Source organism: Glycine max, chromosome 13, assembly GCF_000004515.6.
Source record: "Glycine max cultivar Williams 82 chromosome 13, Glycine_max_v4.0, whole genome shotgun sequence".
NCBI lineage: Eukaryota > Viridiplantae > Streptophyta > Magnoliopsida > Fabales > Fabaceae > Glycine > Glycine max.
Genome location: NC_038249.2, coordinates 41053577 through 41066088, shown reverse-complemented (window position 1 = coordinate 41066088; position 12512 = coordinate 41053577). Strand labels below are relative to the sequence as shown.

The 12512-nt window shown below is 34.0% G+C and overlaps 2 protein-coding genes across 2 annotated transcripts; one reads left to right on the top strand and one right to left on the bottom strand.

The window, feature by feature from the left end:
- Positions 1-253: 253 nt before the first annotated feature.
- LOC100796768 (probable xyloglucan endotransglucosylase/hydrolase protein 32-like) lies at positions 254-2252 on the top strand. The gene is given in 4 exon segments (NM_001253222.2): positions 254-558; positions 793-893; positions 992-1209; positions 1587-2252. Coding segments are annotated over 4 exon segments (909 nt in total). The 5' UTR covers positions 254-329; the 3' UTR covers positions 1948-2252.
- A 3702-nt stretch (positions 2253-5954) lies between these two features.
- LOC100807050 (probable glucuronoxylan glucuronosyltransferase IRX7) lies at positions 5955-8998 on the bottom strand. The gene is made up of 4 exons (XM_003541934.5): positions 8143-8998; positions 7708-8069; positions 7357-7607; positions 5955-7266 (listed from the first exon to the last, which is right to left on the bottom strand). Exons 1-4 carry the CDS (start codon positions 8417-8419, stop codon positions 6780-6782), a joined length of 1377 nt encoding a protein of 458 aa, XP_003541982.1. The 5' UTR covers positions 8420-8998; the 3' UTR covers positions 5955-6779.
- Between the last annotated feature and the right edge of the window lie 3514 nt (positions 8999-12512).

Here is a 12512-nt window from a genome sequence, read left to right as displayed (position 1 = left end):
TCTCCTTCCCTATTGACCAAGCATAACTAACATTTATTTACTTGAAAAGGAAGTTCCCTCCCTAGAAGAAATGAAAATAAAAAAAGCACACACCAAAGATTGAACTATTTTCCCCTCTTGTTTATCATCACAAACCTGATAAACTTTAGTCCCTCGTGTACTCAACTCCTTATTCAACTAAGTTACCGCCGTTTTTGGAACTGTGGGGCCTCCAAATCCCTCTATATATTAACAGTGTACTCATACTCTTCATGAGCACCAACTACCTACCCCTTTCTTTGATTTTGTGTCCCACCCTGCATCTTAGCAGAGCCACTCTGATCACTAAAATGCCATTGTTAACTTCCTCTTTGTTCAACATGGTTCCTCTCTTCTCTCTTCTTTTGTTCTCACTCATGATTCGTTATAGTACTTCTCAGGATCCACCTTCACCTGGTTACTACCCTAGTTCCAAAATTAGTCCCGTTAGCTTTGGTGAGGGATTTAGAAACCTTTGGGGACCTCAGCATCAGAAACTAGACCAAGACTCATTAACAATCTGGCTTGACTCTTACTCAGGTATGAAAAATGTCTCACATAAACTCCCAACTTCAATAGTTAAATCCAACTACACAGTGAAGGGGTCTAGCTCAGTTATTGATTGAGTAATGGTACATAAGTTGTTGCAAACTTCTGACATTATCTTCTATTCCCACAAATAAAAAAGTAAAAAATTCAACTACATATGCTTCTTTGTTTATTTGTTCATTAAAAATTGTTCTTTCACTATTACTAGTTACTTTTGATACACAGGGAGTGGATTCAAGTCACTTCACTCTTATCGGTCTGGATACTTTGGTGCTGCGATTAAGCTTCAACCAGGTTACACTGCAGGAGTCATAACATCTTTATACGTGAGGATTAATCTATAAATCTAGCTCATAGTATAGTATCTTTTTACTATGTACAGTTTTTCATCCTTTATCTTTGTTATTTCATTTGAGAATTGTAGCTTTCAAACAACCAAGACTACCCAGGACACCATGATGAAATAGACATTGAGTTCCTTGGTACCACGCCGGATAAGCCATATGTCTTGCAGACAAACGTATACGTCAGAGGAAGTGGAGATGGGAATATTATAGGGAGAGAGATGAGGATTCACCTTTGGTTCGACCCAACACAAGATTTTCACAACTATGCTATTCTGTGGGAACCCAGTGAGATCATGTAATTTTCACAAAGATGCACTACATAATTTTTTTTTGTGAATAATTATTTTGTATAATAACTATCAACAACCATCCAGCCCAATTAGGAAATTACTAAGCCTTGGTTAAAATATTTCACTGAAAAGACCATTTCTATACAATAATGGACTGTCGACCCCTTTAAAATATACCTATTAACCTTTAATCATGTTAGTCAAAGTGAGAAAAAAATGTGCATGTAGCTTATTTTTCGTCACTCAATCATTCATAGCTTATTTATGGGATGGAAATGTAGTTTTCACGGGAGTAGGTTGATTATTATAAAATCTTACAATATCTAGATTTTGCATGTTGCTTACTAGTTTTAGTTGTTGAATTATCTTACAATATATGCAGATTTTTAGTGGATGATGTCCCAATAAGGAGCTATCCTAGGAAGAGTGATGCCACGTTCCCCTCAAGAGAAATGTATGTGTACGGATCAATATGGGATGCATCTTCATGGGCTACAGAGGGAGGAAAATACAAAGCTGATTATAATTACCAACCCTTCTTTGGTAGATACAAAAACTTCAAAATACAAGGTTGTACCACTGAAGCTTCAACCTCATGCCAGCCACCATCTCCCTCACCACCAGGCTATGGCAGCCTAAGCCCTCAGCAACTTTCTGCAATGCAATGGGTCCAAAACAACTACTTGGTCTATGACTATTGCCATGATCCTGGAAGAGACCATACACTTACTCCAGAATGCTAAGGTTTTAAGCTATATTTGGATTGAAATTGGGAAAGTATATTTTTATAAAATTCTATACACAATTGCAAATACAGAATGAAAAAGGAATAATTTGTTGCTTTGCAAATAAAATTACTTTTGAGCTTTCCCAATTGAAATCCAAGCATGCACTTAATTAGTTTGGTTCAAGAGTTGGTGTGTTTCAAAGTTATTTGTTATTTTTCACATATTACCAAAACAGTTTATTAAGGGGGTGGATTTTGTGATGGTTTGCTAATGCTAAGTGTAATTGCAACAACAGTGAGCGTCCAAGTTCCCCTCAAAAAAGATTGAAATGTTTTCGTTGTTTATGTAATTGTGTTGGTTTGTTTGTACCCCACAAAAGATTGGGATGCTTTTGTTGTTTGTGTAATTGTGATTGCACTATTACTTTAGTCCTTTTCCTGTTGAAATAAATCAATCTATTTGGATTTTGGACGCTTTCCTAATATTTAGGTAGCAGAAATGAGAAAAGGAACCTTTGTCCCTCTGAAAGTAAGCCGTTGGAAAGAACCTTCTTATGGACTTTTGTTGCTGAATTGGACAACCAAACTAATCATTCAATCTGTGAGTTCATGAATAAAATAATATCTAATGTTCTATTCTGCTGTTGTCGGTAGAATGCCCGTGCCAAGGACAATTTTGGTTTGTTTGAACGCGGAAAAAATAGAAAAAGAAAAAAAATTCAGTTACAAAGAAATTGGAGAGGAGAAAATAAATATAAAAAGTGAAATTTTAGTTGTTTGTATAAAGCAGAGCAAAAGTGAAGAAAAAAAAAAGTTATAGCTATTTATTTGATTTAAAATAAAAAAAATGAGAAGAAAGAAAATAATATTATATAATAAAATATTTTTGTTCTCATATCGAAATTATAGTTTTTTATTCATCATTTTTAAAGAATAAAACAGATGTTGCATAATATTTGTACAATTTTCTTTTTATAAAAAATCGAGAAAATTCTTTTCCGTGTATGGGTTCTGCTACAACTTTTATTTTTCTCTCCCCATATCCCTTTGCATAGCTAAAAGAGAGAATAAAATTCAATTTTGGTGTTTTCTCTTCTTTAGATTTCTTTCTTTCTAAACTCTGTCCTGCCAAATATAGTGTTACTTTAGGAATTTGCATGCCAACTACAATGACTATATTGAGAATAAAGTACATCCTTATATTATGTCCATGAATTTCTGGCCTGCCGTTTCATTGTGCTAAAAGGATAAACTAAACATGGAAAAGGCACCCAAGAGAGAAATGATAAACAAGTATCGATAATAAATAAACAAAGACAAATACTGACCCACCCAATTTAAGAAGATACCATGAAGGTAACTTAGTAATGTGGATAGACTTTTCCTTCCTAATATTAAGAAAAATCTTACTACTGTTTTAGTTTTAGCAATCTATCTACACAACTCTGAAAATTAATTAAGATCATGATGATCCTCTCCAATCGGTTAAAAAAATTTGACTACCATAGTTTTTTTAACTATTCGGAAATAAGTTCTTAATTGATACTGTAAAGCACAGATTGTTTTTGGAAGGCCAAAGGGAAATTTTATTAAACAAAGGAACAGGGAGGCAAAATAGCTCACACAAGATGTGAACAGCTGCAGCCACCAACAAACAACAGCAAACCAACAAAATCAAAGTGTGCTTGCGATCCTTGTTGCAAAAAAAGCATAATAACTATTGCTTAGGAGTAATTAAAAAGAGTGCTTTGAGTTAATATAAATTAGGCTCTTTAAACTGGAACAAGAAGAGAGGACTTGACATAGCAATAGAGCCAGAAAGGCAAATAGATGGTGGGCAATGATGCTCAATTCAATACGCTACTGCCTGGCCCAATAAAAGATGCCTTATCGGTCATGTGTGTTTGATATTATTTTAAATCATGCATGGTTTACACCAATTAGCCCTAGATAAAGGCTATCAAATCATGGGAACTATCTTAATCACACCTTAGTACCTTGCACAGTCTCTTGCTTTGAATTTCTATCTGATCAGAAACATTACTTTGTGGTACTAATCCTTGTCTAGTTGTGGCGTTGTGAAATGCCAACCACATGAATGATTGAAAGAATTTAGGATTTCAACGAGACTCTAGGGGGAGAGCAATTCATTAATTCGTGCAAACAACCCCCTACTTCAAACTTTCAACCATTGGTTTGATTGGAATAAAGTTATTCACGAATATTTGCACGTAAATTATACTATATTTACCAATAAGTCAATTGAATAAAATTGAGTTCATTCTTCTTAAATAAAATCTCAGTCACAAATCTTTGGGATGAAAAAGAATATAATTGAGAGAAAAACATTAATAAAAAAATCATTTAAATTTTTTGACAAAAATTAATTATCAATAAAATTGATATATATTTCATACTGAATTCATAATAAAAAAAAAATACACTGCAATTAACTATTTGATTGTTATTAGCTTCACGTCATTTTCCATTTGTATTTTGATTTTCCTTGTATAATTAAACAATGTGAGGGTATATATAATATAATAATTACAAGAAATGTACCAAGAACTATTTAATTTTGTAATCTTGCAAATTATTAGAAACTAACCCACAACGCTATCACCTGTCAATGCAATGACTAGCATTATTGCTCAAATAATGTTTCTTGACACATAAATTTAAATTATATCATTAATTAAAATAAATAATTATTATTTAAATATTTCTTAAAGAAAAAAATTGAATAATTAATAATTATAATTTTATAAAAATTATATAATTTTAAGAAAAATAATTGCATGAATAAAGTATAATTTCGTATAATTTATTTAAAGTTATAATTTTTATATCATTTTAAAATTTATAAATAAATAAATCAAAAGTTAATTTTTAAAAAAGTATATGTAACTTTAAAGAAACATTAACTCTTTCATTTAAACATAATTCATATTATACCTTGACGTTATCTCACTAAATAAGCAACAATCTTCATGCCTCCCCATTTCTTATTATTCCTTAAAGAAACCAATGGGTTTATATATCAAAAGTTTAATTTTGATAAATGAGAGTGTAAAAAAATTTAACCTAAGATATAAAAATGTCTCTATTGTTTAATAATTTTCTGCAATAACTAAATTCTAAATAGAAATATTTTAAAACTAATTATTCATTTATAATAAGTTTACGTATGTCCTTAATATTTTTATCTAAAATATGATAAGGGTGTTGGACGGTAAAAATACGAAGGTCGAAATTAATTGAGGGGAAGATAAAAATAGAGTAAATACGTATAAATTTAAAAATATAAAAAAAAATATTTATTAGGATGATCAAATATAGGTTAAGAAAGGATAATTTTGACAATCAATTTGATTATAATTTAATTCAAATTAAAATAAAATTTTAATTTAATTTGTTTGATTTCAATTATAAGCTTTTTTTTTCAAGTCAATCTAATCTAAGAGATCTGATGAATGATGTCTAGGACTAGTTGTCTACTAAATGGTTCATTTCTTCTTTTTTTCATCAGTCTTTCATTTATTTATTTTTAGTTAGAATCACCGTCTTTCAGTTTGGGCCAGAGTGGGAATGTGGGTCAAGAAGCCCAAAAATTCGGCCTGGCTGCTCAGCCATTTGAAGAATGTCCCCCACCCACCACTATATTGCAAATTTCAGGCTTTTATCAGGCGCGACCCATGTAAAATACTGTAATAAACATGAAATAATGAAATTAATTAGAATATACTCGAAGACTTATCTAAATTGCAATATCCTACAAAATAATAGTCTACTCTCTCCAAATAATACGTGAAATATATATCCTTCTTGTCTGTAGAAACAGTGAAAAGTGGAACATTTTCAATTGCCATAACCATTTCAATTCATTCATGTTTCGATACACGATAGCGATGACTTCTCTCTGATCCAACACCAACGATACATGATCGCTTCCGCTATGAAGTAGAAACTACGTGAGATTATATGCAAAATTATAAATATTTTAATTTAATATTTATGTAATTGTAGTACAATGATTATTTATTAGTTAAAAGTATAAAAACTTTATACTGACCATAAATAAAAATTAAATTCCTTTATAAATTTGTACCTCAATTCTATAATATATTAAAATCAACATGTTAATATATTTGGTCTATCCAATCTATCTCCCACACATTATCCGGTCATATTCAAATGTAAATAAATAAATAAATAATAAAACCTATTTGAAGTGTCATCTGTCTTAAACAAAAACAAAATAATACTATAGTCAAAAGAAATTAATAACTGTCAAATTTGAATGGATCGGATAATTATTTGACCAAACACATTCAAATCATTTTCCATTAATTTGTAAACGTATAAAAAAATAACAAAATAATCTTACATGTGCTCACAAAAAAAAAAAAAAAATCTAACATGTGAAAAGAGAAAGAGTAATATCAGATGAATAAATGTTTTTGTATACAATATTTATCTATTGATAAAAAGAAATATTAAAGTGACAGCATAGCCATGGGCCATAACATACCATATTCGTGACCGCTGACACCTTCCCTACTTCCCAAATTTAACATTAAAAACACTGTAAAGTTCTGACACACCCCCACTCCATACAAACTAATCAATCGTTTCGCTGTCCAAATTCATAACCTTTGTTCATTAATTTAATATGTAATAATAATAGTCATCTGTAAGTACAATCTCCAATTTATTTACATAAAAAATAATTTAAGAAAAGAATGATTAAAATGAAAACTCAACGAAGCAATTCTTGTCATCTGATGAAAACACTGGAACGAAAAATTCCTTTATCCAACTTCATACTTCAAACCCTATTGTAATGCATTACGTGTCACTCTTCAATTGGTCACCAACCAAAGACCTTCGGTAAGACCTACCCAGCTTCTCACTCAAACTAACCATAACTTGCCACGTGGCGTCCCCTTCCTCAACCTTCTTGTTGTTGTTGAAAAGCAGGGCCCGCCTTGTCCCCGGGTCCCACAGGCTCTTCTGAATGACACTAAGGTTCGTCGCCGCCACGCGCTCAAGAATCTTCCCCAGCTTCCCCACGTCCCTCTCAGCTACCGTCAACGATATCTCCGACCACCTCACCGCGGAGGAAAACGGCAACCGTATCCCATCGGCGATAACAACCGGCACACACCCCAACGCTACCGACTCCACCAACCTCGGACTCCACGGAGCCCACCCTAACGGACACAAACAAAACACCGAACGTGCAATTTCCAACTGGTAACCGGCAAACCTACGCCTCTGCAGGTAAAACCTCCGATCACCGTTGAACTTCCGCCATATCTCCGTCCTCACTCGCCTTCACAAAAAATGCATGACAATTACTTAATTGATTATTGATTAAAGTCATTGAGATTAATTAATGATTAGTAGGGCCATTAGTGGTTACTTGCTGTAAAACTGTCCGCTGACATTTTTAGGATGTACTTCCATTTTCCCTCGGAAAAACGCCCAAATGTCTCGCCGTCCGTTCACCGGAAACTTCTCCAGCGTGCTCCGTACACTTTCCGGCGCAACGTAAGGCGGTATCACCACATTCTCAACGTCTTGACACGGATGCGGGTGAATGACGCCGAATGTCTGCAACACTATCGAGTTCTTCAAAATTTTCGGTATTCCATCAGCCATGGCCACGTCCTCCTTCATGAAACAATAACGATACGTTAGAAATACTAAGCCTTATATTATGAACACTTATGAGACACTACCTTTTAAACGATTTGGGGCTTAGATTTTTTACCAGAGTGTGAAAGCACGCGCCGAAGTCGTGGGAAGCGACGAAGACGTGGTCGGATCCTCTGCTGCGGTTCCAGAATGGGTATTCGGTGGAGACCAGGTTGACGGCGGAGGATATGAGAGTGCGCGCGTGGCCAATCGCCGGGAAGCCATTGACGGCGCTGAAGTTGCAAGACACGTAAACGGGGACGAAGAAGAAATCAGCTTCGTATGGGTCAAACGTGCGAACTTCGCTTGTTAACAATGCCCTGTGAATAGCAACTTCCGAAGCGAATAAATGATTGCTACACCTCTCGTTCGCAAGCCAATCGGTGTTGTACTTTGGAGGAAGCTCGTACACAAACACCTTCATATTCTTCAGCACCCCTACAATGATGAAATGAGTCAAAATAAAAATATTTTTTTTAACTGAAAATGCTGAACAGTTTTTGTGTGTTACCTAGAGTGTTGGAAGTGGATTCGACAAGGGTACGAGGGACAACGTTGGATTCGGAGTTTGAAACATGAGACGTTGGTGTGTTAGTGTTGTTGGGGTTGCTGGTGATGAGATAGGAAGTGAAGAAATAGAGGGAAAAAGAAAGCCAGAGAACCCATTTGTAATATGTGTGAAACCAGTTGTTGTTCTTGTCTTGTTGAGGCTTGTTCCCTTGTTTGTGTAGGAGCTTCATTCTAAGATAGAAAACTCTGCTTTTGGGGGGTTTCTTCTGCTCTGACATTTTCTCTTAAAAGATTACAGAGAGAAACCAATTAACCTACCCTGACGTTGAAGGAGTGGTAGAGAGAGGTCTTTCCGATTCGGGTTTGTGAAGAAGTAGAAAAGAAGAAATGAGAGTAACAAACCGTGATAAGATATGAGAAGGAAGCTAGAGATTTGTTCGCGTTTCGTTTTTGCACCAAAAATGAATAAGTGGGGGATTTAATCAAAAAATCGTTGCAGCGTTGGTTAAGGTTATGGGGTTTTGAATTCCGAAATCCGATTCTTGCCTAATTATTGAATGAGGATTAAACTAATATGAAAAAAAAAAGCTGGAAGAGAGTTTGAGAGAGACTGTTTAGTTTTGGTTTCAGATGTCACATGGCGATGGATCAGCATGTAGCTAGGCGAAGGCATCGGTTTCTATGCTGCTTTTGGTTCTCTCAGTATTTGTCGTCAGAAATCATTGGTCCAATGTGCTTTTGGGTTTTGATTGCTGTGGTTTTATTATTGATTACTCTATATAAGAAGATAAGATCTGTCATCATGGTTATAATCAGCATAACATGATAATAGTATCACGATCTCACGGGATGAAAGTACAGCTAAGTGGTTGAAATGTAAAACGTAGATCGCTTTGCATGCAGTGCAATTATACAGGGGCAGGAAAAAAATAAGATAGGAAGGTCTTTTTATGTTCTATTAATTAATAAATAAAAGGTGGATAATAAGATATGCTTAAATAATGGTTACGACTTACTAGTTCGCATCAAATCTAAGATTAGCAACAATTAATGGCATGATGAACCTGGACATATGCATAAACAAACCGTTGGAAAGTTCGAAAAGAGATCGGAATTTGGAAGGAATGGAATAATAATATTGTTTAGAAATGCAAGAAAAGCTTAGCAGTGAAAGCACAAAAACTGGAAGTAAAGCAATAAAATTTGAGAACCAAAGAGGTTGTGGGCCTAGCATTTCCAAAGCTCGAATAAGATAAGATGAATTGAGCATTGCATTAATTAAATTCCTGAATTATAAGATGAGCAATTCAGTGGGGACATTTTTTGTCCCTTTGAAAAGAGATAATTCCATTTGCCTGTTTAATGGCATTACTATATAATTTTGGCAACTGGACTTGGAGATGGACCAACATGGCCGTTATTCCTCAAAGTGAACAAAGGTTTTTTATTTATTAAGTTAAAAGTCACACAATGAAGGAACGATAAGGACTGTTATAAGAGGAGTTTGAGCTGGAAAAGGTTCCAGCATTTGTTTATGCATTGACCCTACAACACTGCGGTCCAAGCTGTGAGCACATGTAGAGGAAAGGAGTCACACACATATATACATAGGGAGTGGTGCCCCTTACTAAAAGATAGAATCATCCAAATTATTAGTGGAAAAAGGTCAATAAAAATAGCCTTTGGATATAGGAACGTGTTAGAGGGCAGAGTGAACAACAAAGCTGAATTGGAATATTGATTGAATTTAAAGACCATCAATTAAATGGTAGCAAATAGCATGTCTTTCTTCAATTCATTTCTCCTAAGTCCTACCTTTGCATGGATTTTGAGAGATGTTTTGAAAATCGAACCGTCCAGTTCAACCCGTCCAACCGGAAATTCGAACACTCTTAAAACTAAGATATTTTACAACCTGTAAAAAACCGACCAAATCGATCCAAAAATCAATAAAAATTGAAGTTGAATCAACATAGAGAACCAGTATCTAACTGGTATTCTTGATTTTTATTTTTAATTTTTTATTTAATCTAATTTTTAAGATAAATAAAATACATAATTTAAATATTTGAAATATGCATCAATTATTTTGTCTACTATTATTAATTTTTATCAATAAAACATATAATTTAGTCATTTATAATTCTTTAGATCTTAATTTTTTACATATCTAAATTTTTTTATTACTGAAAATATTAAAAAATGTAAAATCAGAGTTCAACTAGGATTAAATTAAACTTAAATTAGTATATTATTCATTCGGTTATGAGACCGGTTTTAAAAAGGTAAAATTATATTTTTGTTTCTCCTGTCTATCTTGATTTTAATCTCCCTTGAAATTTATTCACAAATTTAGTCTCCCAATTATGTCAAATTCAGTAAATGTAATCCCTAAGTCTAGCTTTAAAATTGATTGTTACAAAGAAACGTTGACTTTAACGTGACATGTTTTTTTAACATGTGTCCGACATCTAAGAGTCATTTCTAACATTTTTTTGTTCATGATCCACTCGAAACGTGACATGTGTCCGACATGTATCTGTCAACGTTCAAACTTAAACTTGGAGACCACATTTATAGGATTTAACCTAATTAAGGGATTAAATTTGTGAATAAATTTAAAGAGAGACTAAAATTGAAATAGAAGATAAATAGAGAAACCAAAAATGTAATTTTATCTTTTAAAAATGTTGATTTTGAGGCAGTGGTGCTTCCATGAGTATATTTTTTCCCTCTCCATTACTAGTGTGTACATTTTAAGAAGAGAATTCAGGCCCATCTTAGCGAACATACGTTTGATAACTAAAATAACCATAAAGGTATAATCAGGCATATATGTGGTCATGCAAATTAAGTGGTTTTGACACTTTCTTATAAAATGGAACCTACGAACATGACGTAGGATCAGTCAAACGATAAAGAGAGGGAGAGCTATATTGTCTCTTACATAATTTTGATTGGAAAATAGTTATTATTAATAATTGTTCTTTAAATTATTTTTTACCCATCGTCGTTTCTGTTTTTCTTTTATTTAATACCAGCCACATCATTCGTGCACACTTCGTAAAAAAATAAAATTAAACCAAACAGCACAATTAATTTTTTTTTTAAGAATTTATTTTGTATGTTTGTGGGTTTGAAGGAGATTGGAAATAAAGAATGCCTTAGCCTTAGACAAATGTAGACAATCGAATCTTGACACACACGCTAAGGGATAGTTGGGGATGAGTAACAGCTATCGACTTTTTTTTATTTTATTTTGAAATTCTATTTATATATTTGATTTGAATTTATATAAAACAAACATGCATGCCCCAGTAGCAAAACAAAACAAAACTATCCATATTCCTATACTAAGTATGGTTTATCCGCAAATTATGATTGTAATTCCAAAGAGATGAAGTCTGGTTTTTTTTTTTCCAGCAATACACTCTTTCTGCCAGATTTTCTTAATATACACCGGTTTATATATTATTGTTACCACTTTTTTTGAATTTTTAGAAGTCGGTTTATATCTTAGCTGTGAAATAGTAAATTATCCTTCTCCCCTTCCGCGACTCCACTGTTCGTGCAGACCCCGCACTACGGCGCCTCTCTCTCCCTTCCATGCATGTATTTTTCCATTAATACAAATACAAACTATAAACACTAAAAAGAAAATGATAAATTGTAGATCTGAGAAAGGCATTGCATTTTTTTTCTGATTTGAGAAAGATACGGTGGTTGCGGTTTGCCTCCATTGGCTTGGAAGGGAGAGTCATCGTCGTCGTCGTTGCCGCCGCAACGTTGGTTGCGGATGTGTTGACACAGTTGGCTTGGAAGGGAGAGTTGTTGCGGTGGTTTTGCCTTTGTCATTGGTTTCCTTCGATGTCGTCGCCGTGGTGGTTGCGGTGGTGTCGCCGCCGTTGGTTCTTGATAGCGACGGCGCGGTGTGCTTGCTGTTGGTAATAAACTTTCCCCCTGTGGAAAACTACTTGGCTAGCTTTCCCATTGTTAGACTTCATCTTCAAACATCGAAACTTGAAATACCGAAGCAGTGTCTCAAATATCAATGTCTCACCTCTTCCGGCCCACAGTAGCAGAAATTTGGGGCAAAATTAAGCCCAACATTTTGCAGGAATGCTGATGTCCAATTCTATAATTCAAAACAAAGGCCCAAACATAATAGCCCGTTAAATAACAAAACCGGTAAAAACAATGCAGAGGGCATCGTTTATGTTCTTCTTACTATAGCTTTCAGGACATGTGTGCCATGATGATCATCTTATAGTTATACCCAATCCACTGACGAACTCAAGCATGCATGCTCTTTTAGTAGTAAAATTTTATAATTAACGCATACTCAAAAATATTTATGCAAAGCTATAATAA